Genomic DNA, 24140 nt, shown 5'->3' with positions numbered 1-24140 from the left:
CCACTCTGGCGTCTGGATGCTGCCGCGCGGTGCCGTCCTCTCTCCTGCCTGCCCGTCCTGCGTTTCCTCCTCTGCTGCTCCGGACCCCTTTTTCTCCTTCCTTCCTTTTCTTCTATTCTTCACTGCTCTTCTCTTCTCTCTTCTCTTCCTTCCTTCCTTCCTTTCCTCCTCTGGTCCCGGCTTCCCAGCCCGCAGTGCCGCCCCTGGACAGGCGGGGGAGGAGGCTGGGGGGGGGCGGGGAGGGGGGGAGCGGCTCCGTCCCGGGCCCGGAGGCTGCGAGTGGGTGCAGGGCTGGCCCGGCTCCGCGGCCCCCTTCCCCTCCCCCCCGCCGCCGCGGCGGAGCCTCAGTCAGCGACCCCCCATGCCCCCGGAGGTAGCGGCGCGGGGCCTGGAGAAGGCGGCGGCGGCGGTAGTGCCGGCAGCTTCAGCACCGCGGCCAGCGCCGGCCCAGCCAGCACCTCGGCCAGCGACCGGGCGCGCACAGCCCGAGCGAGCGGCGAGGGGCGGGCCGCGGGGGCTCGGCCACCGGGCGGGGGTCCTCGGCGGGGGTCTCTGGGAGGCTTGCTTTATTGTTCTGCAGCCGGAGCGAGCGGCGGCGGCGACGGCGGCGGGCGGGGGGCGGGGGTCCTGGGGGGGAGGGGTGCTCGGGGAGGGCGGGACGAGGGAAGGTGGGAGGGAGGGATGGGGGCTCCGGGGGCGGGGCTCGGCGCTCGGACAGCTCCCGGGCCCAGCCTCCTGCGCCCGCGGCCGCCTCTGCCTGCGGCCCGGCCCAGCCTCCGGCTTTTAAAGCCCAGGAGCGACGGTAGGGGGAGGGAGGGGTGGGGGAGAGGACGGCGGAAATGGTTGCGCGGGGCCTGGCCCCCGCCAGGGTCTCCTGGGAGGGGTCTTGGGGATGCCGCGGCCCCAGCTCGTGTGGAGTTCCCCCAAGAGGCTCCGGGAACGGAGGCCCAGACGTCTGCAGCATTGTGCGGCGTGGGAGGAGAGGTGGGAGCAGACCTAGGGCCCACGAACCCGGACTCGGGATCTTTGAGGGAAGAACACAGGACGGACCCCAGAATGGTCGGTCCGGCCAGCCCAGCTGTCGGGTGTGGAGGCGAGGGATCTGCGGGGGCAGGTGGGGGAGGCGAGCGTAGAAGCAGCGAATGCTGAGGCAGCGAAAGCGCTGTGTGGAAGTGCTGCGCGCACGCTGTGCCGCAGTGTGTCCCTGCCGCTCGGTCACCCGGGCTGACCCTGTGCCCGCTGGAGAGGCCTTCTGCACCCCCGCCCTTCCCCCAAGGGGCGGAGGTCAAGCGCAGCGGCGATGCAGCGAGCGGAGTGTGAAGGCGGAGAGGGGGGCTGCTGTGCCCTTGCTCCAGAAATTCGGTTACACTGGTGGTTTTCCGCCCTCCCGCGCGCCTGCAGCTCCCCCACGCGGCCCCGCAACCAGGCAGATAACCCTTCCCCCGGCCGCCCGCCCAGAGTTTACAGCCCGCATGACGTCTGGCCCAGCGACCAATGGCTGGCGCGGGGGTGCGGGGAGTTCCGGGCGGCACAATGGCCGCGCTCGGGGACATATGTCCCCAATTAGGGCCCGGCGCCGCCATTGTCCCCTCACGCGCCCCCGCCCTTGGCTCGGGTCTCCCTGCTCCGAGCGCGCCCCCAAGCGGCCGGCTGTCTCTGGGGACCAAGGTCGCAGGGGCGGCCTCGGGACTGTGCGAGCGCGCCCCGTCCGGAAGCGCGTGCGAGGCGGGGGCGCGCGCACCTGTCGCGGCGCGCGGTGACCTTGTGCGGGGCTGCTCGGCGGGCCCGTGGACCCGGCCGGACGCGCGGCTGGAGGGCCGCTCCGGGGGCGCGCTTTCGGCGGCGCGCCGCCGCCCGCCGATCTCTCGGCTTCACCTAGCGTCGCAACACAGGAGCCGAGCGAGCGTGGCTGTGAGCGAACCGGCCCGGCGCGGGGCGCGGCAGGGACCGCAGGCCCGCTTTGTGGCGGCGGTGGGATATTCATCTTGCGTGGCTGGTGCTCCCGAGGGGCGGGAACGGGACGCGGCAGCCCCCTTATCGCGGAGCCGCAGCCGGCGGGGCCCGCAGTGGGGGCGGGGGCAGGGATCCCGCTCGGCCGAGCGGCTCATCCCTGCCCCTTCCCGGGGGGCCCGGCGGAGGCGCAGCCGGAGGCGCGGGGCCAATTAGTATTTTGATTGCGGGACTGGGGGCCCATCTGGACCGAGGCCTAATTACCGGGCGAACCCTCGGGGCGCCAGCGGGACGTGCCAGGCGCAGTCCCTTCAGCCGGAGCTCCCCACCTCTCGCAAAGTCCGCCCCAACACTGCGGTCGGACCGCGTCCCTGTCCACCTCTGTTGGTCCCATCGCCCCGTCGTCTGTCGTGCGCTTTTGTTCCTCCACCTCGTCCTCTTTCACTCCCTTGGCCCGTCCTTTGGCCCCACTCCGCACCTCTTTCCTCAGTCACATTCCTCCATCGCCCTCCACTTTTCCCTCATCTCTGTCTTCATTCAGGCTTCCCTCAGCCAACTTCTCTGTTTCTCCTTCCCCGGCTCCTGGTGCCAGTTCCTGCCTCTCTGTCAATTTCCCATCCCTTGGCTCCCAACGTTCTTGATGACAGGGCAGTGTCAGAGCACTGACACATGTGTCCCGTCCCCGTCCCCGCCCCCCCCCGCCAGGCGCTCCCAAGGGGATCATCTGGGCCGCCCTTGCTTGCCCTCGCGTGGTTAGAGCCTGCAGCCCCTGGGGCGCTCAGCAGGGAGGGGCAGCTGGGCCTAGGCCCTGGCCATCAGTCCAGAACAGTTGGAGTGTGGAGTGCACATGGGGCCCGTGAGCAATTACTCAGTCCTCCTCGCCTGCCTCCTTTCAGGCACCCTGAGGTCGAGGTCACTGTGTCCCACGATGGGGTCCAGCCCACCAGCGAGAGGCTGGGAAAGGACAGTTGGAGATACTAACGCTTTTGGAAAGTTGCAGCCCCTTCCCCTCGGGCCACCATGAGTCTTCCACTGGGGCCTTTCTGCGGAAGAGGAGACCGGGGTCTCTGTGGCAGACCCAGTGGTTCCGTGCTCTCCAGCACCCCAGGTGTGTGCACGCACTGCACCCCGAGGAGCCTCTCAGCCTGAAGGTCTCAGTTGCCCCATCCTGCTTCACAGTGCAGCAGCAGCTCCTCATCCATGTCAGATGGGAAGGATTTGGTGTTGGTTCTGTGTTTCTCTGCCTGCCTCTGCTTCTAGGTGTGTGAGGCCTGGCAGGTCCCAGGTAACCAAAAAGTCAGACTTTAGGGGGAGACGCGCAGGTATTTTACTACACAAGAAATGAGGCTTCACCAGAAAGGACATTAAACAACAAATATGCAAATTCAGATTTTGGGGTTTGTTTTGTTTTTTTTTTTTACATTTCATTATAGAAAATATCAGATATGCACAAAAGTGTAGAGCATCAGACTGTGTGCCTGTCACCACCATCACCTAAGACCAGTTCACAACCAATCTGGGCTCATCTCTGTCCCTCTCCCCATCACAAACTGCCACTTTTCTCTTAGGAAATAAAGACATAAGAGCAGGTGGGCCTGGCTGTTGTATCAGAGACCCCCAGCCTCCTGCTCTGAGTTGATCTAGCCCTGCCTGGGGATACCAGGAAGTCCCACTAGGCTCTGCCTGCTTCCTTTTTGGGGAGGAGCATCCCCGTAGCCTGCTGTGTCCAGTGTCTCCAGCTGGCTATTGGTGAGGCCAGCCTCCCCAAAGTGGCCCAGGTCCCTCCTCAGTCCAAGGGATTCACCTGCCAGAACCACTCACAGTCTCCATCTCTCATCCTCAGCCTAAGCTGTAACTCCCAGAGAATTGAAACACCTCTGTGCCCGAGTTCCATGTGTTAACATGGTGTCTGCCTGATCAAGTCACTGGGCACTTGAGTCCAGGAGTGTTCTTTGGGGAGTTTTAGAGGAGACTCCAGAGCAGGGGCAGAGTGAGCCCTGGGGAGGAGGGAGAAGGTGACCAGAGGAAGGCCAGCACCAAGGTCAGCTTTGGCAGCGGGCAGCCGGCTGCCATCCTGCCTGCGCTGCAGAGAGGCTTGATGGGCTGTGGCCTGGCAGCCCGTACTTCCTGATATAGTGTGGGCCCCGTATGCTTGTTTCCCTGACCTTGCCACAGGGTTGCCACTTTCATTCAACATCTGCTCTGGAACTTGGTGCCCATGGCCTGGAGCAGGCTCCTCCCCTGCTCTCCCCAGACCGAGGACAGGCTTGCGGCCTCCTCTCTGCTGCCCATTTACCTTCTCACTCTCACAGGAACCTGAGACCACACTTCCTCACCAAGGGCACTGGTCAGTCTTCTAAACACTTGCTGGCCTATGTCCCACCCTCCATTGCCACTCCTGGGACTTTTCTCTGGGGTGCACACATGACACATGGCCTCTATGGTCCTCCTGGGAAGGACTCTGGTTCCATTGCCTACGGGGTCACCTTCAGCTGTCAGAGGCTCCAGGGGTTGCCCCTGGCCCCACATCCCAGCCTTCTAGTGGTGGCCAGCACCCAGCGGCTGATCAATGCGGAAGGCAAAGACCTGGTGTCTCAGCCTGATGCGTGACATCTCTGGTGAGCCATCCTGACGCTGGAGCCCTCGCAGGTGCTGGGCTGGCCTCGGCCCTCCTGCTTTCTCTCTTTCCTCCTCGGGGTTGACCAAGGGGCATGTCCTCACACTGCTGCCTCAGTTGCTCCCTTTTGGAGAACGTAGACAGGTGTCAGGAACAAACGGTCCAAGAAGGCAGGCAGCAGGAACTTGGGCAGACTCACCCACTGCCTGGCTGGCAGCGAGGACCCGAGGACCCTGGCAGGCAGAACTCAGGCCGAAGCAGAAGGCCGAGGTCTGATGGTTAGACCTTTGGCCAGCGGTGAGCAGGGATCACACAGTAGGGAGGAAACGTGGCAGCAGGCCCAGGACCTGGTGTTTGGGAAGGGCAGGAGCAGCAATCACCGAAGGGACTGGGGGTGGGATGGCTGTGGTTCAGCTCTATTGATGCCCCAGAGGGAGGACAGCAAGAGGCGGAGAACTTTGTCTAGCTGCTGAAGGCCCAGCCCCTTGGTCACATGTACTGAGGTAGGCTCCGAACTCTGCAGCCAAAGTGCAGAGGGTAGTGAGGGTCAGGCCTTGACTTAAGCATCAAACTAGTTGAACTCCAGAGAAACTAAGGTGGATGTCACTTCCAGCACAGAGTGCAGCTACAGGAACCAGATTTACCACCCTACCTGGAACAACTAGAGAACTGGACAAAATAGGGCTTCCCTGGTGGTCCAGTGGTTAGGAATCTGCCTTGCAGGGGACACGGGTTCGATCCCTGGTCCAAAAGGATCCCATGCGCCACAGAGCAACTAAGTCCATGCAACACAACCACTGAGCCTGTGCTCTGTAGCTCACAAGCCACAACTACTGGAGTCTGGCACCCTAGAGCCCATACTCTGCAACAAGAGAAGGCACCGCAAGGAGAAGCCTGAGCACCGCAACTAGAGAGTAGCCCCTGCTCTCCACAACTAAAGAAAGCCTGCACACAGCAACAAAGACCCAATGCAGCCAAAAATAAATAGCTTTTTAAACTGGACAAAATAGATGAAACAATGGGCCTCAAGACATTGGTACTGGGCAGCAAAGGACAGTGACCCCTGAGAGGGCCATACCCAATAAAGGACACCTGAGGAATCTCATTTGTATGTGGACTTGACTTAGATGCAAGACCCTGGACTTGCAGTCTGAGCTGAGTTCTGGGGTGGGAAGAGACGCTGGAGGTCTTGGGAGGAGCCAGATGGTGGACTGTGGTGGGCTACTTACATTCGTGGCTCCCAGGATCCTGCTGGTATTCACACATTTGGTAGATCCTTCCCATTCTGGCTCTGGGTTTGGCCACATGACTTGCTTATCCATTGGGATATAGTATGAATGATGCATGCAGATGGTGCACACTGTGGCCCCTGGGTCTTGTCCTCTTATAACACTCCCTCTTGCAAGCCAGCAGCAAGATAGTCTACTGAATATTGAGACACTTGAAAAGAGGCCCTGGAGGATGGGGGTCATCTTGGACATTCTGGCCCCAACTGAGATCCCAGCTGATGCAGCCATATGAGCAATTCCAGCTACACTTATGGAGTGGAACCACACAGCTGAGCCCAGCCAGGCCACAAAACCATGACAACAAGTACATCATTGCTGTTTGAAGCACCTGAGATCAGGGTGCTTCTTTGTATCCACTTGTCTTCCACCCTTGAGTCCTTCCTTCACTGTTCTGCCTGCCCAGCTCAAGTCCCACCCTGGATTCCTTTCCAGCCTGCATCCAGCCCACCCGCAAATCCTGTCTGCTATGGCCTCAATGGGGCTCAGACCTGCCCACGATCCTCTCTGTTCCCCTGTGCCCTTCTCTCCCTGCACAGTTCATGCAGCCTTCCGGTCCTTCCCCACATCCTCCTCAGATGGCAGTACATCTGTGCTTACAACTCCCCAGAGATTTCCCGAGGCCCCGGTCCCCTTCCTCAGCCCAGCCTGTCTTCTCATGGCTTCTCCTACACGTCCAGTTCCACCCTGCATCACACCCTCACACTCCCTCTTCCCAGAAGTCTCTCCCCCAGAGCTCCACACGATCGCAACTTCTCCTATCAGCTCAAATGCTGAATCCTTGCAAAGCCCCAATCCCCTAGCTGAAGGAACCCCACCCTCCTCCAGCCACTTTGACAGCAAAGAAGTAGGCGCTTCAACCTGGGTCACCCTTAGGCCATCAGCTCCAAGTGGGCAGAGGCTTTGGGTCACTGGGTGGAAACAAAGCCCACCCTAAAGCCTCACTGACTGACCGAGCGGAGCCCAAGCTTCTGGAGCCCAGGCAGCTGGCATGCCTTTCTAACCCCTGTCCACATCTGACAGACAGCCTGGGCATCCCAGGCCTGGCCTGGTCACAGGCACTCACCCAGGCAGCCGAGCCCCTGGCTCACATTCCACACTCCATACCTCCCTGCTGCACTGACCCCCAACCTATCCCAGTACCTCCACAGCTGAGCTCTGCCCAACCTCTTGAGCCCATCTCCTGGTAGAACCCCTCCTGAGAGGTAGAGGTTCCTAGCCTTGAGCCATGAACAACAGTTGCTCCCTGGGATTGCCTAAAGCCATCCGCCTAGCCTCCAGACTCCACTCCAGAGATGGGCAGAGATGCTGGGAGCTAAAAAGTGAGCAACACTGAGCCAGGGTTCCAGGCAGGGCCAGTGTCACAAGCATGTGACATGAGGTCTGGGAGCCAGTGCTTGGTTTAATGCTCTAGTGCTGCCATCTGGAAATTAATAACTTTTTAACAAGGACCTCTGCATTTTCATTTTGCATGGGGCCCTGTAAATTATGCAGGTGGTCCTGGTTCCAGGGACACTAAGCTGGCATGAAGCACAAAGACCAGACTGGGGTCATGGGCATGGCCCTGAGGAAAAACCCTGACAGGAAACCGAGGTGACTTCTCTGCTCCCACAGCAGCCTCCAGCACCCAGGAAGCAAAAACACCCACTGCTCAGAGAACATGGGACTGGGGCCCCACAAGTCAGGCAGGAGCATGCTCCAGGGGCACCGTGGGTCTGTCCCCAGCAGGCCTTGAGCTCTGGCCCAGGTGCAGCAGCAGCAACTCTGGGGAGTGGAGTCCACCAGAAGACACAGGGCTTGACCTTTGGCTGTGCTCTTGTCTCATTTCTGATTGGACTAGAAAAGGCATCTGGCCCAGACTGAACCAATCAGATTCTGACTCATTGGTCAGCACTTCTACTGACCGTGAAAGGCAGTGTGTCCCACACGTGTCCTAGATGCCTGGCTGCTTGTCAGGCTCAGTCCCACTACTATGCTACCATCTTCCAACCCAAACTCCCCGTTGCTTCCTGGCAGCCTCCCTGAGGCCCTGTGAGCTGTGCAGGAGGGAAGGATCCTGGAGAGGCAGCTCCGACTCACACAAAAAAACCCACCAGGCTCGAAGCAAGAGGTTGCTTTATTGAGAAGGCCAGTGGTGGGGTGGAGGCGGGGGACTGGAGGGGAAGGCAGAACGCCTCTTGGGGTGGGAGAGGGGTGGGTGCCTGCTGGCAGCATCAAACGTCCGGGTCCCACTGAGGGTTCCCCCCGTCGTAGGCACCGGTCTTTCGCAGCACGATGCCCGGGCTGAAGGCGGTCCCCAGCGGCCAGTGGCGGACCACGTGCCGGTACGACATGGCCAGGCAGTCAAAGTAGTTAATGTTGAGCTTCCTGGCAATGTACCGGCCCAGGTATTCCATTTGCTGTGTGAGCGGGTGGCGAGTGGAGGTCAGGTCAACTCTTGCTCGTCCCTCCCCTTGCCAAACCGCACCTCCAGCCCTGCCCGTCAGCCCTGGCACCCTCTCTGCCGGCTACCAGCTTGAGGGCCCGGGCCAGGAGCCCATTGTATGCACCATCCAACTGCGAAATGGCCCCATCTTAACAGCCTAAACAGTGGTCGGCGTCCCGTTGAACCGAGCGGGGAGAGAAGCGTGTCTGCGCCCGCGGCGGGTTGGGTCGGACGTACCTCGTAGCGCTCCGACAGCTGCACCAGCACTAGCGGCTCCAGCTTGTGCCCGCACAGAACCAGCTGGAAGAAGCACCTTCGGTAGGCTAGTAAGGGGCAAGTTGCTCAGCCCCGGGACTCTGGGGAGGGGGAGCGGGAGCGGGGCTCCGGGGGCGGGGCGTGGGCCCGCGTGTCCGCCCCTCCCCACTCCACGTGGCTACCCGTCCCTTGCGCGCCCTCCCTTAGTCCGCGGCCCTTCCCTCGCATCACCGTCTGAGTTGAGCGCCAGGCGCACGTAGACCAGGTGCATGGGGCCCTGACACACGGTGCGGCCCTGGATGGAGAAGTGGTACACGCCGCGCGCGTGGTTCAGCACCAAGCGGCGCCGCGGCAGCGACGAGATCATCAGCCACAGGCCCACGCCCACGCCGTACGCAGGGAAGCCCCAGGTCTCCTGCTTCTGCACCTGCGGGCGCAGCAGGGACTCCCTGAGCCGCCGCGGGCCGGGGGCGGGGTGGGGCCGGCCCCCGGGGTAGGAAGGTCGTGGGGGCGCGCCCGGGAGCTCAGACCTCGCTCACGAGGCCGAAGCTGATGAGCAAGATGCAGACTATGAAGAGCAGCGTCCCCTTCCACAGCGTGTCCAGGTAGTACTCGAGCACGAAGACTGGGGGCGGCGCGGCGAAGACGCGTGAGGACACCGGGCTCCTGCTCGCTGCCCGAGGTGGCAGCGCCAGGGCTCGGGCCCGGAACAGCCAGCCCCACGTAGGGCCGGGACTCGCGGTCAGGGTCCAACCTGCGGTTCCAGCGCCTAATCCGGCCGCAGCAGGCCGGGCCCGGGGCTCTGGCCCCGCCCCGCCCCGCCCTATTCAGATTCCAGTCCCCGCCCCGTGTCCCCCACCCCCCCACCCCGCCCCAGCCCCAATTTCAGCGTTCGAGTCCCGGTCCCTGACTTCGGTCCGCGCGCACCGTTGGGCTGCTGCTGCGTGAACGGGTAGAAACTGTTGTTCTTGAGGCGCCTGGCGAGGCTGCGCTCGGTGCAGAAGAGTCCCTGGGCCCAGAGCTGGAAGGGCTTACCGCTAGAGGTCGTAGGCAGGCCGCTGATCCGGCCCTTGGGGGCCTGGGTCGGGTACGGATAGTCAGATGGGCGGCTCGTCTGTTGCCACTGCCCACTGCCCACAGCTACGCTCATACCTGGGAGAATAATGCCTCCAGGGCCGCGGTCAGGAAGGAGCAGGAGCTCTGAGGAGAAGACGGGAGCGACAGCAGGTGGCCGTCTAGGCTGCGCAGCGCTGGGTTCTAGAAGCTCTGGGTAGTTGGTTCTAGAAGGGACCATTCTGTTGTGGTGGGCGTGAACTTCCCGGCTAGCCCCTGCCCCACTGGAGGCCCCCCTGTACAGCCTGGCTCACATTACTTGCTCGGATCACGCCTGCTGGCCTGCACGATGTGCCATGTCAAGGTCAGTGATTTACGGGTGGTAGGTGGGCAGGCAGGATACAGGGATCCTTGCCCACCCAAAGCTCATGCTCACTCCTCTCACCTCCAGAGCTGGAGCGGCTTTACCTGGGCCTGTACGGCATGTCAGACCGGCTGACTCTAGCCAAGGAAGGCAGCCCTCTGCTCACCCAGAAATGGTATCAGTCTGTGGGAGCTGGACTTGAGTGGCCAGGGCTTCAGTGAGAAGGACCTGGAGCAGGCCTTAGCTGCCTTCTCAGGCATCCCTGTGTGCTCCCACCTGGCCTGTGCTCCCTCAGGGCTCGGGCCCAGAAAGGCCCGCCCCACATAGGGCTCTGGCCGCCTTCTGGCCGGCCAGCCTGGACTCCAGCGCCAAATCCCAGGCTAGGGGCCCCTCGCTTCGGCCCCGCCCCCGCCCCCGTCGGATTCCAGTCCCCGCCCTGCGTCCCAGCCTTTTAGTCCCTGACTGGGGTCCAAGTCAGCCTTAACAGTGAGACACCCCAGGCCTAAGTTGGAGAGAAATCAGCAGGCAAGTGCCCACAAGGAGCCCATGACTGAGCGTGATCACCCTCTCTCCATTGCTAGCTCTGTCCTAGTCAGCCTCACATACTATCAGAGGCAGCTCACCTTAGTGCCCTAGGGTGGGTCACACATGCACACACAGTCAGTCCAGGAGGGAACTGGCAAGGCACAGCCACAGGCAAACTCTGGAACTCTGGGGGATAACCCCAAGTAGTTCCCTCAGGGACAACCCCTGTCCCCTCACTCTGATCCCAAAGACCACACAAGAGTTCCAGAAAAGGTTTTATTATAACAAAACACTCAAATATCCAAAACTGGGAAAAGAGGCAGGGCAGGGCTGGCTGGCAGAGGGGCCTGGAGCTGCCTAGCTGGGGGAGGGGAGGCTGGTGAGCAGCTGCTCCAGGCACCATTGGACTTCCTCTGGGCACCTGTAGGCCTGCTTCAGGCCCCGGGGAAGGCAGCGGCAGGACTCCAGGTTGAGGTACAGCAGACCTGGGCAGCTGCTTATCACAGAGCTGTGGAGGCAGGGCAGGCCACGGCAGGTTAAGCACTGGCAGGGCTGAGCCAGTCTAGGGAACCCTTGCTACCCTTGCACCAAAGCTGGCTACGCCCCCTACACCCATTGAGGCCCACCCCGAGTACCCTTGGGTGTCCTTAAGGCCAACCCCAAGCAGGGGCTTGGCCAGTATGGGCTCCCTTTTCTGACCCCTGGAGCTGGCAAGCCACGCAGGACAGGAGCTAAGCTATACTGGCTCCAAGGAACTAGGGGGTTGCTAACCTGACTGTGCTTGGTGTGACCCGAGTGCCCCTGAGGTTGAGGGAGCACAGGGCCAGCTGGGAGCACCCAAGGGTGCCTGAGAAGGCAGCTAAGGCCTGCTCCAGGTCCTTCTCACTGAAGCCCTGGCCACTCAAGTCCAGCTCCCGCAGACTGTGACACCACTTCCGGGTGAGCAGAGGGCTGCCTTCCTTGGCTAGAGTCAGCCGGTCTGACATGCCGTACAGGCCCAGGTAAAGCTGCTCCAGCTCTGGAGGTGAGAGGAGCGGGTATGAGCTTTGGGTGGGCAAGGATCCCTGCATCCCGCCTGCCCACCTGCCACCCAGGAAGCACTGACCCTGACACGGCAGATCATGTAGGCCAGCAGGCGTGATCCGAGCACAGCCGCGCAGATCCAGCAAGCGCAGGTGAGGGGAGCCGTGGAGCAGGCGGCCCAGGACTTCGTTGCTCACAAAGTTACAGGTGGAGCTAGCAAGGCAGAGCTCCTCAAGGCTGGGGAAACCTGGGCCAGGAGTCATCGCTCGCCCGGAAGGCTTGGGCAGCCATGTCAGGTTCAACAGCCGCAGCACCTGGGAGCAAGGCCCAGGCTGCAGATGGGGAGGGGGGTGACAGGTGCAAGAGATGGGGCGTCAGGTACCTGCAGCTGGGGGCAGCCTTTCTGCAGGGCCTCGATAGGCAGCTGGAAGGGAGTGATGTTCTGGTTGAGGCCAGTGCTCACCTCCAGGACCTGGAGCTGTGGGCAGCAGCTGCCCTGTAGAGGTGGGGAAAACACGAGGTCGGGTGTTTGGCAGTCCCTGGCTTGGCATCCAGCTCTGCTCCTGACTGTCCCCAACCTACCAGCAGTGCACCCAAGATGGCTGTTGTCTGGGGGTTGTAGGTCAGCCACAGCTTCCGCATTCGGGGTCCAGCTTCCTCCAAGAAGCTTACCACAGCCGTGGACTTCACCTAGGGACCCAGCACAGGGGTACCTGCCACCTCAGCCCAGGCTTCCTTGGGGCCCCTGGGGACATAGGGCTCACCATTGAGTGCTGTATGTCCAGGCTGTGGAGCTGAGGGCAGGCTTTGGCTATCATGATCAGAGCGTCAGGGGTCACACCATGACAGTCAGAAAGCTTGAGGAAAGTGAGCCGAGGACAGGACTCACTAACCAGCTGTGGAAGACAGAGGGCCAGCTGGGGGTTGGAGAAAGGCAAGGGAAAGAGACCAATGGCTGGTGCCAGCGCCACTTCACTGTCTCAGCAATGAGCTCCTTTCTGGCCATACCAGGCCTACCTGGGTGCTCCCACTTTTCACTCCTCCCTCCTGGAGGAGATGCCAGGAACAGAAAACCAAGCAGGCATCCTCATGGGGCATCACTGGGCCCCCACGGTACCGGACTCACTTCCTGGAAGTACTGGGCAACCCAGAGTGTCATGGCTGATGTTTAGGGCAGCCTCCCGCTCTCACCTTCAACACAGGGTGTACCTGGGACTTCCAATGGATGAGAGTCAGCCTCTGGAGCTGTGAGAACCTGGGGGGACCGCAGAGGCAGAGCTGCAGGCTGTTTCCTTGCTCCCCTTCTGCCAGCATTCTCCCGGCCCATCCCCTTGGTGCAGGGATGCAGGAAGGGGCCTGGGGCTTTCAAACAACACGAAAGTGATGTGAGGGAGTAAGAAAAACATGGAATTCCTCACCGATTAGGCATAAGCCGCTCCAAGGAAGAAAGGAGCTTCTTCTCAGCCTTGGCCCCACTCTTGGCGGGGCGGCCAGCCAGCGGGGGAGACAGGGTCAGGGTGTGCCAGAGTGCAGGCTGGGAGGCAGCCTCGTTCCAGCGGCGACACACTCGGGCAGCCCTGGGAGAAAGGATCTGCTGAGGGGCCGGGCCTTCCGTGGCCGACGCTCGCCCTCATTGGCTGCCGCTATGGGGTTTCCTAAGAGGGAACTGCCCCCCGCAACTCTCACAGCGCCGCGGTCAGTTCAAAGTGTGGCCCCGGGGGTTCGAACTAGACCCTGAGACTGCTGCCGTGGACACGTTTGTAGGCGCTAGGGCCCCCGCTGAGTGCCTGAGCTACGGCGCTGCGCGCAAAGGGCCTAGAGTACCTGCCGAGAAAGGGTATAGGCCCATCCGCCGCCACCAGCAACCCGAAAATCTGAAGCAGGATTTCCAAGGGAACGCGGTCGCCCCAGCCCGGGTCGGGCTCCTGCAGCGGCGTGGGCGCGGGCGCGGAACTGGGCTTGGCCTCGACCGCGCGGGACCCCGGGGACCGCAGCCGCCGAGCTTGGCGGGCAGCGCGCCTCTGCGCGCGGAGGCGGGCGGGCCCCGGACCTGGCAGCACCAGCAGCATGCTGTCCGACTGCAGCAGGTGGTACCCTGAGCCGCTCGGAGCAAGTCGGTCCCACCACCAGTCTTCCGCCGAGCGGGTCTGCGCCGCGGCCGGGTGCACGACCCGGACTCGGCGCCGGGCCGGGTGGGCCAGCCCCGCAGCCCCTGAAGCCATAACCGCCCGCCGGGATCCAGGTTCCACCGGGGGGCGGAAGGGGCGGGCCCCATGACGGAAGGGCGGGACCAGGGCGGGGCCTGGACCTCGGGTCGGCCCCTCGCTATTGTTAGCACCTGACTTCCGGGGCAGGGCTTCCGGCGCTGGGCCGGGTCGGGAGAGCGCGTTCGCCAAGGCCAGGAGGTTGAGTTGCGGCTCTCGCTCCGGCTCAGCTGCGTCTTAGCTCTACTGTCGTGGCCCGGGGCGGAGGCGGCGCTCTCAGAGTGTGGCTGGACGGACGGCCGCCGGGCCTGGCAGCGCTCAGGATCAGGACCGGGAGGTGCGGGACCTGGACGCACCGGTCGGCACTCCGCCGCTCCCCGACGTAGGGCAGGGCGCTGCCCGCCGCGGTCACACCCCTAGCCCCGACTCGGCTCCGACTGTCCCGCGGCTCGCAGAAGCCGCAGCGGTGTGCGGCGCCCTGTCCCGGAGTCCTTGTTCCGTGTCCGTAGGCGCGAGTGTGGTGGCGGCGGTCTCGGCCACTCAGACCCGAAGGTCATCTCTCTCTTTACTCCTTCTGCCCTGGGCTTCGACGCTTCCCGCTACCCTGCCTGTCTGCGGGGTACGTGTATCCTGGTGTCGTGTCCCGGGTTTGCCTGGCCCCTCCTACCTCCCATACCCCACCCCTGGCACCCCACTCAGTATCCCTGGTCTTGGCCGCCTGGTGCTCTCCTTACTCCGGTTTTGTGTTTTTCTGTTGTTATCCTGCATGCGAGTCTGTTCCCTTCAAGCCAGACCAGGTTTTCAGTTCCCAGAGCCGAAGCATCTTCTTTGGACCTAGGTGGGGAAAAGAAGAGCTGGCTGTGACCTTTGCCCTGTCCTGGAGGCTCCAGCCTTGGCCTGAATGGCAGCACCCCCGCTGGGCCGTCTGGTGCTGACCCACCTGCTGGTAGCCCTCTTTGGCATGGGCTCATGGGCTGCAGTCAATGGTATCTGGGTGGAGCTGCCTGTGGTGGTGAAAGACCTACCTGAGGGTGAGTCGGGGGGGTGGGGGACCAGGGGACGGGGGCGAGGGCTGCAGCCGCTCTCCTTCCCTGGGCGTCCTGCCCCTGACACGGCTGCCTTCTTTCTTTGCTTGCAGGTTGGAGTCTGCCCTCCTACCTCTCTGTGCTTGTGGCTCTGGGGAACCTGGGCCTCCTGATGGTGACCCTGTGGCGGCGCCTGGCCCCGGGCAAGGGCGAGCGGGTCCCCATCCAGGTGGTGCAGGCGATGAGCGTGGTGGGCACGGCCCTGCTGGCCCCCCTGTGGCTGCAGGTGACCACAGTGGCAGGGCAGGAGCACTCTGTGGCCTTCCTGGCTCTGGCCTTCGTGCTGGCGCTGGCCTGCTGTGCTTCTAACGTCACTTTCCTGCCCTTCCTGAGCCACCTGCCGCCTCCCTTCTTGCGGTCCTTCTTTCTGGGCCAAGGCCTCAGCGCTTTGCTGCCCTGTATCCTGGCTCTAGTGCAGGGTGTAGGCCGCCTCGAGTGCCCACCAACCCCCGCCAACGGCACCCCTGGGCCCCCCCTCGACTTCCCAGAGCGTTTTCCTGCCAGCACCTTCTTTGGGATCTTGTCCACCTTATTGGTCATTTCAGCTGCCGCCTTTCAGGGTCTCCTGCTGCTGTTGCCATCGCCATCATCTGTACCCACGGGTGGCCCAGGGCCTGGCCTACAGGTGGGAGCCCCAGGAGTGGAGGAGGAGGAAGAAGAAGAAGCCTCACCCCTGCAGGAACCCCCCAGCCCGGCAGCAGACGCCACCCCCAGCCCAGAACCTGTGGCCCCCAGGCTGCTCTCCACCCACGTTGCCTTCCTGCTGGGCCTGCTGGCCGTCACCAACGCTCTGACCAACGGCGTGTTGCCCGCTGTGCAGAGCTATTCCTGCTTGCCTTACGGGCGCCTCGCCTACCACTTGGCTGTGGTGCTGGGCAGTGCTGCCAATCCACTCGCCTGTTTTCTGGCCATGGGTGTTCTGTGCAGGTACACAGGGAGCCCAGGCCCCTTGGGACGGGATTTAGGGGTGAGGGCCGGGCCAGGCACAGCCAGCTCTGAGTTTTGACTTACCCTTGTCAGGTCCCTGGCAGGGCTGGGCGGTCTTTCTCTGCTGGGCATGTTCTTTGGGGCCTACCTGATGATACTGGCAGTCCTGAGCCCCTGCCCGCCGCTGGTGGGCACCTCTGCAGGGGTGGCCCTTGTGGTGAGTAGTCTGGGAACAGGGCAACAAAAAGGGTGGCAGTCGGGAGGGGTTTGCCTCAGAGCGGGGCATCTCCGCTCAGCCTGCTGCTGTGTCCACTCTCCCAGGTGGTGTCGTGGGTTCTGTGTCTGGGCGTGTTCTCGTACGTGAAGGTGGCTGCCAGCTCGCTCCTGCATAGTGGGGGCCAGCCAGCGTTGCTGGCCGCTGGCGTGGCCATCCAGGTGGGCTCCCTGCTCGGCGCTGTGGCCATGTTTCCTCCCACCAGCATCTACCAAGTGTTCCGCAGCGGGAAGGACTGCGTGGACCCCTGTGGCCCCTAAGCCTAGTGTGGGGGATGCACTTTGCTCCCCCCACCTGTTTTCAGGGTGCAGCTGCCACAGAGACTGCTTGTCCACTGCCTGGGGAGGCCCGCCTCACATGCGGCCTGCTTACGGACAGTTGCACACTTCACAGGCGAACCTGGCACTGTAGGCCAGGTGGGGGACACACAGCAGGCTCAGTGCCAGGGCCCAGCTGGGAACGTGGACTTGGCCCAGGACCTGTGTGGGATTTGTATAATAAAGCATTTTTATTCCATGAGTTGGAGTCGATCCCAGGAACAACTTCTTCTGTGCCAATAGACCTCCTCTGATTTGGAGCCATAGTCTGACCTATTCAGGAGGGGCTGCCGCTCCCTGGGGCAGTGTCTGGAGATCCCAGGTTTGTGGAACCCTGTCCTCTGCACACAGAGAAGTGCCCAGAGGGACAGAGAAGACCTGCTCCCAGGGCCTGGGGTCCGGGCCAAGGACCCACACAGGTTACAGCAGCCAGAGGCTGTGTGGTGGGCCAGGGCAGCCAGACATGAGGGCCCGACTGCATGGGCTGCTTGCTGGTTGCTGGGTCTGTGGCCCAGGTGTGGCAGCATTTCCCTGCTGCTTTATGGAGGATCCTGCAGGGGGTGGGTAGGGGGGCGGATTTACACCAGGGGCTTGTTGCCAGGTCCCTGTGTGGAAAGGGCTCTGTGAGCGGGACTCAGAAGACTGGGGTGTGAGGGTCCAGCCAGTCTTAGGATCCTTCTGCCCAAGGATGTCGCCCACTCCCCCAAGCCACCTGTCCTGTTTTTAGCTCCTGTGATCAAAGCTGCCAAGCTCCAAGCCATTATTCAGGTGGACGTGACAGCGGCTGCCTTCTCTCTGGGCTGCCGGCAGATGGCCCTGGCTCTGCACAACCCACACTGCCCCCGAGGCTCCAGGACGGCGGTCCGGGTCTCTGCTTGTTGGCGTCTGTAGGGAGCCATGCTGTCCCGGACTGGCGGGCTCACCTACTGAGGGCTGGCACAGCCTGCAGAGAGCCCCGAGCCGGGAGGGGCTGGGCCTGGGCTTCTGCTGTCTCCTCTGTGCCTCCTGGGCAGTTGGGGAGCAGAGAGAGGCCTGTTGAGGACAGGCTCCCAGCAGGGCCCTGAGCTGTGGTCCAGTGGGACCAGCCTGGTACAGGGACCCTGTTCTCACAGACAAGGCATCTGCTTCCACAGGGTCCCTGAGGCCCATCGTATGGACTCGGGGCAGTGGCGCCTGCCTGCCTTGCCACCCAGCCCCCTCTGGATGCCTGCCCTTAACTTCAGAGGCTGGCTGTCCTTGGCTTAGGGAGCATGTGGGCCTCTCAGGGCCTTCCGCCCTGGCCTTGGCCAGATCAGCTGAGCAGGAGGAACTTCCTGGCGGGAGAGAAGGATTTCCAGGCTTTGACCATCCAACAAGCGTTCAGTTGGGCCAGGCTCCCACAGGGCTCAGACAGCCCAGCCCTGAAGACAGGCCCCAGTGGCGCTAACTGCCGGGCCACTTGACCTGACGGGACTGGGGAAGAGGGTAGCAGCAGCTTGACTTGTCTCTTGCATTTGGGAAGCAAGGTGACAGGCAGCTGAGAGTTAGGAACATTGCCTTTGGTTGCAGCAAGCAGAGGCTGAGGGCATGAAATGGGTGGTGTATCCCACCCCGCACTCCCTGACACTGCCCTCGTCCCTCCCTTGCCCACCCTGGGACGGCTCCCTGTTCCTTCCTGCCCCCTTCTCCTCGCGTTGGGAGTCCAGGGACTCTCTGCTCTGCCTGCCTGTGTGTCTGCCAGGTGTGCCAGGCTCCATGGAATGTGCATGGTCTCCTGAAGGGGGGGCGGGCAGGGGGACTGGAGGGGGTTTGAGGAAGCTGCCGCCCTTTGAAGTCTCCAGGACATTCCGGTCAGCGTCCCCGAAGGAAACAAGCAGGGGCCCAGATGACAAGGGGAGGAAAGGCCACAGGGCCAAATCCTGGAGGGCCACTCGCTTGGCACGCCCTTCCCACTCTCAGCCGCCCAGCTATGAGGCCGGGAAGCGGGGCAGCCCACCATGCCAGCCCCTCAGAGCACAGTGTCCCCCAGGACTGCACCCGGGCGCCATGCCTCCAGCTAGATGGCATGTGGCCAGCCATTTGGCCTCCCAGCCCTGCCCAAAGGGTCTCTCTTTGAAGGAGACCCCAGACATTCTGTCCACTGCACTTTCCAGGGGTCTCAGAAGCAACTGTCGTTCTAGTGGGTTATTAATCACAGACCCCTCTGGCCCCCACCCTGTGGCTGGGTGCTTGACCCAGCTGATCCAGCTGTGGTGCCCACACCAATTGAAATGGGGGAGGAGAGGTGGCCCTGTGGAGCAAATGAGGACCCAGTAGATTGGCACTGGGCGTGTCAGTTGTCCCAAGAGTTGTAAAAACTACCCAAACTACTTGGTGCACACCAGACGGTGAAGACACCACATAGGGAACAGGGCAAGGGGTGGAGAGAGCCAGACCCTGACAGCATCCTGCAGTCGCCTGGATCCAGCTGTACCTGAAGCTAAACCCCTTGGCCTTTCAAGTTAGTCAGCCCACAATTTCGTGCTTATTTAAATTGAGTTGGTTTCTATCTGTCACAGTTGCAAGAGTTGTGAGGTCCTCTTTCGTCTCTGAGCATCTGGACCATTCAGAAGTTCGCACGCCAAGCACTGGCTGACATTACCATGCCTGGGGATGGATCAGTCACCGTCCTGCAGATTCTCCCATCCTACTCCCCATGTCAAGAGCCCTAGGCTTTCCTAGGTGCTCCCACCAGCTCCTGAGCAGGATGCTTCGCTGACCACTTCCACCCTGCAAAGGAGAGTTTCCTGGAGGTCAGACCCTTTCAGAACACCTCGAGCCAGGCTAGGTGGGGAAGGAGGCAGGACCTTCAGCTGGACTATCCAGACAAAGCCCTGGAGGAGGTTTCTGTCTTCATATTTCCTCTCCTTTTGCAAGCGTGGCAGGAGAACTGAGCTCATTAGAAAGCAGATTGCAAAAGAGCCCCTACCTGACCCCTCACAGGTGTCCTGCTACCCATGTCCCCCCCAGGCGCCCACCCCACCCCACACAGACTTAGGTCAGAGGGATGTGAAGAGATGCATACACCAGGGTACTCAGGCATCCAGAGGAGAAGCAGGCAGATCCACAGATGAAGGTGTCTGCTCTCTGTTTCTATTCAACATTGCACTGCGGGTCCTGGCAAGGGTTGTTACACAGGAAAAAGAAATAAAAGGCATCCAGATGGGAAAAGAAATAAAACTATCCTCAGATGACATGATTCTATGTATAGAAAATCATAAGGAGTCCACAAAGAACTTGTTAGGACCAAAAACAAATGCAACCAAAATTTGCAGAATACAACATCAATATACAGAAATCAGTTGTATCTTTATATGTGTTCAGCCGATGAGCTGAAAGTGAAATTAAGGAAAAATTTTTTTACAGTAGCATCAAAAAAATAAAATACCTTAAAATGAATTTAACAAATGAAATGCTAAACTTGTACATGGAAAACTACAAAATGTTGACAACAATGAAAGACATGAGTAAATATTCCTAGATCAGAAGACTTCTGTTGTTAACTTGGCAATACTAATCTACAGATTCAAGTAATCCCTATCAAAATTCCATCCGGCTTTTTTTGAAAAAACAACAAAAAAACAAAAAACTAATCCTAATATTCATAACAAAACAAAACTCAGGAGATACAGAATAGCCAAAACAATCCTTTTTGTGTGTGTGCCATGCCACAGGGCTTGCAGGGTCTTAGTCCAGAGATTGAACCTGGATCTTTGGCAGTAAAAGTGCTGAGTTTTAACCACTGGACCGCCAGGGAATTCCCCAAAACAATCTTTAAAGGAATATAGTTGGCTACAAAACTACAGTAATCAAGACAGACATATAGGTCAATGAAACAGAATAGAGAGCCCAGAAATAAACCCACACACTTACGATCAATTAATCTACAAGAAAAAGAGACAAGAATATTCAAAGGAGAGGGGGGGCTTCCCAGGTGGCAATAGCTGTAAAGAATCTGCCAGCCAATGCAGGAGAATATACAAAGGGGAAAAGACAACTTCTTCAATACATGCTGTTGGGAAAATTAGACGCTACAAATACAAAGACTCAAAACTGGAGTACTTTACCACTCCAGATACAAAATAAACCAAAAATGGATTAAAGACTTAATGTAAGACCTGAAACCATTAATCTCTTAGAAGAAAACATTGTCATCAGCCTTGGCAATTTTTTTGAATATGTCTCCTCAAGCAAGAGAAACAAAAGTAAAAATAAATAAATGGGACTACATCAACCTAAAAAGCATTTGTACAGTAAAGGAAACTATCAACAAAATTAAAAACCAGCCTACTGAATGGACAAAGATATTTGCAATGGATATATCCAACAAGAGATTAATATCCAAAACATTCAAAGAACTCACATGATGCAACCTCAGTAAAACAAACAACGCAGTTAAAAAATGGGCAGAAGACCAAAACAGACAAAAGAAGACATACATGTGGAGAGCAGGCACATGAAAAGATGCTCAACATTATCAGTCATGAGAAAAATCAAAGCCACAATAAGATTTCACCTCACACTCATCAACAAGAAAACAAATAAGTGTTGGAGAGGGTGTGTAGAAAAATGAACCCTTGTGTGCTGTTGGCGGTTATGTAAACTGGTACAGCCACTGTGGACAATAGTATGGAGTTTCCTCAAAAAGTTAAAAATAGAGTTACCACATGATCTAGCAATTTCACTTCTGAGTATTTATCTGAAGAAAACAAGAACACTCATTAGAAAACATACATGAGCCCCTATGTTAATTGCAGCATTATTTACAATAGCTGAGATACAGAAACAATCTAATTGCCCACTGGCAGATACATGGATAAAGAAGATGTGCCACATACATTACACACACAAAATGGAGTGTCAGCCACAGAACACTGTCCTTGGGCTTCCCTGGTAGCAGAGTGGTAAAGAACCTGCCTTCTGATGGAGGAGACACAAGAGACGCAGGTTTGATCCCTGGGTCGGGAGGATCCCCTGGAATAGGAAATGCCAACCCACTCTAGTATTCTTTGTTTTTTCCACTCCAGGATTTTTGCCTGGAAAATCCCATGGACAGAGGAGCTTGGCAGGCTACAATCCATGAGGTTACAAGCAGTTGGACACAGCTGAGCAACTGAGCACGATTAGCCACAGAACAGAATGGAATCTTGCCATTTTGACAACATAGATGGACGTAGAGGTTATTTTGCCGAGTAGAGTGAGTCAGACAGTGAAAGACATACCATATGATTTCACTTATAAGTGGGATAAAAAGCATAACAAGTGAACAAACATATGAAAACAGAAACAGACTCATAGATGCAGAGAACAAACAGGTAGTTGCCAGAGGGGAGAGGTATGTGGGATGAGCGAGATAGGTGAGGGAGATCAATAAGAGGTACAAGCTTCCAGTTACAAAATAAGTGAGTCAACAGGTATGAAATGTACAGTGGGGAATATAATCAATAATATAGTAGTAACTTTGTACAGTGACAGATGGTAACTAGACTTACCCTGGGGATCGTTTTATAATGTATAGAAATATTGAATCACTACATTGTTCACCTGGAACTATTGGTATTGTAGGTCAATTATACATCGAGAATAAACTCATAGAAAAGGAGATCTGATTTGTGGTTACCAGAAGCAAGGGGTGGTGGGAGGCAGAATTGGATAAAGGTGGGTAAAAGGTACAAATTTCCAGTTATAAGACAAGTACTAGGGGGACTTCCCTGGAAGTCCAGTGGTTAGGGCACCATGCTTGACTGCAGGGGGTATGGGTTCGATCCTGAATTAAGATTTTGCATGCCAAGCGGCAGGCTTGTCAGGTGACACTACTGGTAAAGAACCCTCCTGCCAATGCAGGAGACCTAAGAGACATGGGTTTGATCCTTGGGTCAGGAGGATCCCCTGGAGAAGGGCATGGCAACCCACTCCAGCATTCTTGCCTGGAGAATCCCATCAACAGAGGACCTTGGTGGGCTACAGTCCATAGGGTCGCAAAGAGTTGGACATGAGTGAAGTGACTTAACATGCACACATGCTGAGTGGCACAGCCAAAAAAGGTAAGTGTTAATACTAGGGATGTAATGTATAACATGATTAATTAACTGCTGAATGTTACATATGAAAGTTTGTCAGAGTAAATCCTAAGAGATCTCAACATAAGGAAAAATTTTTTTTCTTTTATTTTGTGTTTATACAAGATGATGGATGTTCAGTAAATGTATTGTAGTGACCATTTCATGATGCATGTGAGTCTAATCATGCTGCACACCTTAAACTTACACAGTGCAGCATCAGTTACATCTCAATAAAATTGGAAGGAAAAAAAGCATTTATATATATATGTGTGTGTGTGTGTGTGTGTGTGTGTGTATGTGTGTGTGTATGTATATACATATGGGCTTCCCTGGTGGCTAAGACAGTAAAGAATATGCCTGCAATGCAGGAGACTGGGGCTTGATCCCTTGGTCGGGATTTACAAGATAATGTAAAAATACGTAGTCATATATTTCACATAAAATATATATAGACGCAATAAAATTTTAAAAGCACTAAAAAAAAAAAGGAATAAAGTTGCAGGAATCTCTCACACTTCCCAATTACAAAACTTACTACAAAGTTATACTAGCAGAGCCTTCCTTGATGGTCCAGTGGTTAACACTGTACTTCCAAGCAAGGGGCAGGTTCCATCCCTGGCTGGGGAACTAAGATCCCACATGCCACAGGGCAATGGAAACACTCCGGCTGCAATGAAGACCCGACTCAGCCAAAAAAATGGAATCAATCGATAAATAACACTTGCTTCTCACCAACTCACCTCCCTGATTCTGATACTGAGACTTTTACCGAGTCTCATTCTTCGCAACAGCATAGATATTTGCACAACTTCAGTTAGAGTCAATCTTCCTTTTTACCAAGACAGAATTGGAGAAATTTGCTGTGTGCTGGAAGCCTTGTAAATGGCCACACCGAGAGGGTGGCTCATTAACAGGTGTGAACCACTTCTAGGGAACGTGGGTCGACCTCCTGGAGTGAATGCCTACAGAACACTCCCAGGGTTTCACACTCCATGCCCTACAGGCAGTCAGGAATGCCTCTTCCTAGCAGGCTCACAAACAGAAATTCCCTCATATGATATACATTGTTTCTCACCTGGGATAACAAATAACAGAGGCCTTTGAAAGTCCAATCTGAGAGTTTTTATAATAACTTCTAGCAAAGCAAACTTAAGGTGGCCTGCGTGGTATCTTAGCACCCTTAACTTGTGAGCCAGGACCTCATTTTGCAGCAAGAAAAGCGAGACTTGAGCAGTCAGTCACCCTAATCCATCGCATGGAAATGCTGGGCTGGAAAGGCTGCCCCTTCCCCGCCCTGGGTTCCGCTCCAGCTGTCGGCGCTGACCCCCTAGTGGGGTCTCTTCTCCCTCCCGGCTTCTGCCCTTGCTGTGAAGTCCTGGGGGAACAGGTGAGCTGACCTCCCCAAGCCTCAGCTTCCACTGGGGGTGGGAAAAGACCCCAGCAGCAGAGTCTGGGGACGACAGAGGAGGAGATGGTTGATGGCATCACCAACTCGATGGACGTGAATTTGAGCAAGTTCCGGGAGTTGGAGATGGACAGGGAAGCCTGGTGTGCTGCAGTCCATGCGGTCGTAAAGACTCGGACACGACTGAGCGACGGAACTGAACCGAGCGGTGTCTGACCGCGTGCCTTGACGGAGCGCCGGTCCTGGCCCTAAACCTAGTGGGCCGGGAGCCGCCAGGGGGCGCCGCTCCACTGCGGCAGCTGGACTACTAGGGGCGTGGCCTCCAGTCCCCGCCCGCCCGTCGGGACGGC

General features: G+C 58.4%; 3 protein-coding genes across 8 annotated transcripts; 1 reads left to right on the top strand and 2 right to left on the bottom strand.

Moving 5' to 3' along the window:
- Positions 1 to 7985: 7985 nt before the first annotated feature.
- Positions 7986 to 9793, bottom strand: TMEM249 (transmembrane protein 249). The gene is made up of 5 exons (XM_061122960.1): positions 9461 to 9793; positions 9064 to 9158; positions 8765 to 8960; positions 8516 to 8601; positions 7986 to 8252 (listed from the first exon to the last, which is right to left on the bottom strand). The coding sequence occupies exons 1-5, from the start codon at positions 9681 to 9683 to the stop codon at positions 8067 to 8069; spliced, it is 786 nt and encodes a 261-aa protein (XP_060978943.1). The 5' UTR covers positions 9684 to 9793; the 3' UTR covers positions 7986 to 8066.
- Positions 9794 to 10737: 944 nt separating this feature from the next.
- Positions 10738 to 13755, bottom strand: FBXL6 (F-box and leucine rich repeat protein 6). Of its 2 annotated transcripts, XM_061122933.1 has the most exons (9): positions 13323 to 13754; positions 12917 to 13075; positions 12690 to 12753; positions 12263 to 12394; positions 12081 to 12188; positions 11881 to 11994; positions 11581 to 11812; positions 11247 to 11493; positions 10738 to 10983 (listed from the first exon to the last, which is right to left on the bottom strand). In XM_061122933.1, the coding sequence occupies exons 1-9, from the start codon at positions 13718 to 13720 to the stop codon at positions 10833 to 10835; spliced, it is 1605 nt and encodes a 534-aa protein (XP_060978916.1). In that variant the 5' UTR covers positions 13721 to 13754; the 3' UTR covers positions 10738 to 10832. The 2 variants fall into 2 exon arrangements, with proteins under 2 accessions (XP_060978916.1, XP_060978917.1); XM_061122934.1 differs by lacking the exon at positions 12263 to 12394 and having other exon boundaries at positions 13323 to 13755.
- Positions 13756 to 13854: 99 nt separating this feature from the next.
- SLC52A2 (solute carrier family 52 member 2) lies at positions 13855 to 16507 on the top strand. 5 transcript variants are annotated; one of them, XM_061122945.1, is made up of 6 exons: positions 13857 to 14321; positions 14541 to 14733; positions 14841 to 14956; positions 15347 to 15714; positions 15808 to 15931; positions 16036 to 16507. In XM_061122945.1, the coding sequence occupies exons 2-6, from the start codon at positions 14604 to 14606 to the stop codon at positions 16246 to 16248; spliced, it is 951 nt and encodes a 316-aa protein (XP_060978928.1). In that variant the 5' UTR covers positions 13857 to 14321; positions 14541 to 14603; the 3' UTR covers positions 16249 to 16507. The 5 variants fall into 5 exon arrangements, with proteins under 5 accessions (XP_060978925.1, XP_060978924.1, XP_060978928.1 ...); XM_061122943.1 differs by having other exon boundaries at positions 14841 to 15013; XM_061122942.1 differs by having other exon boundaries at positions 13855 to 14321; positions 14841 to 15714; positions 16011 to 16248.
- The last annotated feature ends 7633 nt before the right edge of the window (positions 16508 to 24140 follow it).

The sequence above is a fragment of the Dama dama genome, chromosome 21 (genome assembly GCF_033118175.1).
Source record: "Dama dama isolate Ldn47 chromosome 21, ASM3311817v1, whole genome shotgun sequence".
Taxonomy (NCBI): Eukaryota; Metazoa; Chordata; class Mammalia; order Artiodactyla; family Cervidae; genus Dama; species Dama dama.
The sequence above is the reverse complement of the archived record's forward strand: the minus strand, read 5'-3'. Positions and strand labels throughout refer to the sequence as shown.

Bases quoted from the DNA above. Each gene is read 5' to 3' on its own strand.
- SLC52A2 (XM_061122941.1), top strand. From the start codon at position 14,604: ATGGCAGCACCCCCGCTGGGCCGTCTGGTGCTGACCCACCTGCTGGTA. The intron at 14,734-14,840 runs GTGAGTCGGGGG...CTTTGCTTGCAG, and splicing joins GGTGAAAGACCTACCTGAGG to GTTGGAGTCTGCCCTCCTAC. The intron at 15,715-15,807 runs GTACACAGGGAG...TACCCTTGTCAG, and splicing joins GCCATGGGTGTTCTGTGCAG to GTCCCTGGCAGGGCTGGGCG.
- TMEM249 (XM_061122960.1), bottom strand. From the start codon at position 9,683: ATGAGCGTAGCTGTGGGCAGTGGGCAGTGGCAACAGACGAGCCGCCCA. The intron at 8,961-9,063 runs GTCTGAGCTCCC...CTGCGCCCGCAG, and splicing joins GCTTCGGCCTCGTGAGCGAG to GTGCAGAAGCAGGAGACCTG. The intron at 8,602-8,764 runs GTGATGCGAGGG...GCCCCTTACTAG, and splicing joins CCTGGCGCTCAACTCAGACG to CCTACCGAAGGTGCTTCTTC.
- FBXL6 (XM_061122933.1), bottom strand. From the start codon at position 13,720: ATGGCTTCAGGGGCTGCGGGGCTGGCCCACCCGGCCCGGCGCCGAGTC. The intron at 11,995-12,080 runs GTAGGTTGGGGA...CCACCTCTACAG, and splicing joins CCATCTTGGGTGCACTGCTG to GGCAGCTGCTGCCCACAGCT. The intron at 10,984-11,246 runs GTTAGCAACCCC...CTGCCTCCACAG, and splicing joins GTCACACCAAGCACAGTCAG to CTCTGTGATAAGCAGCTGCC.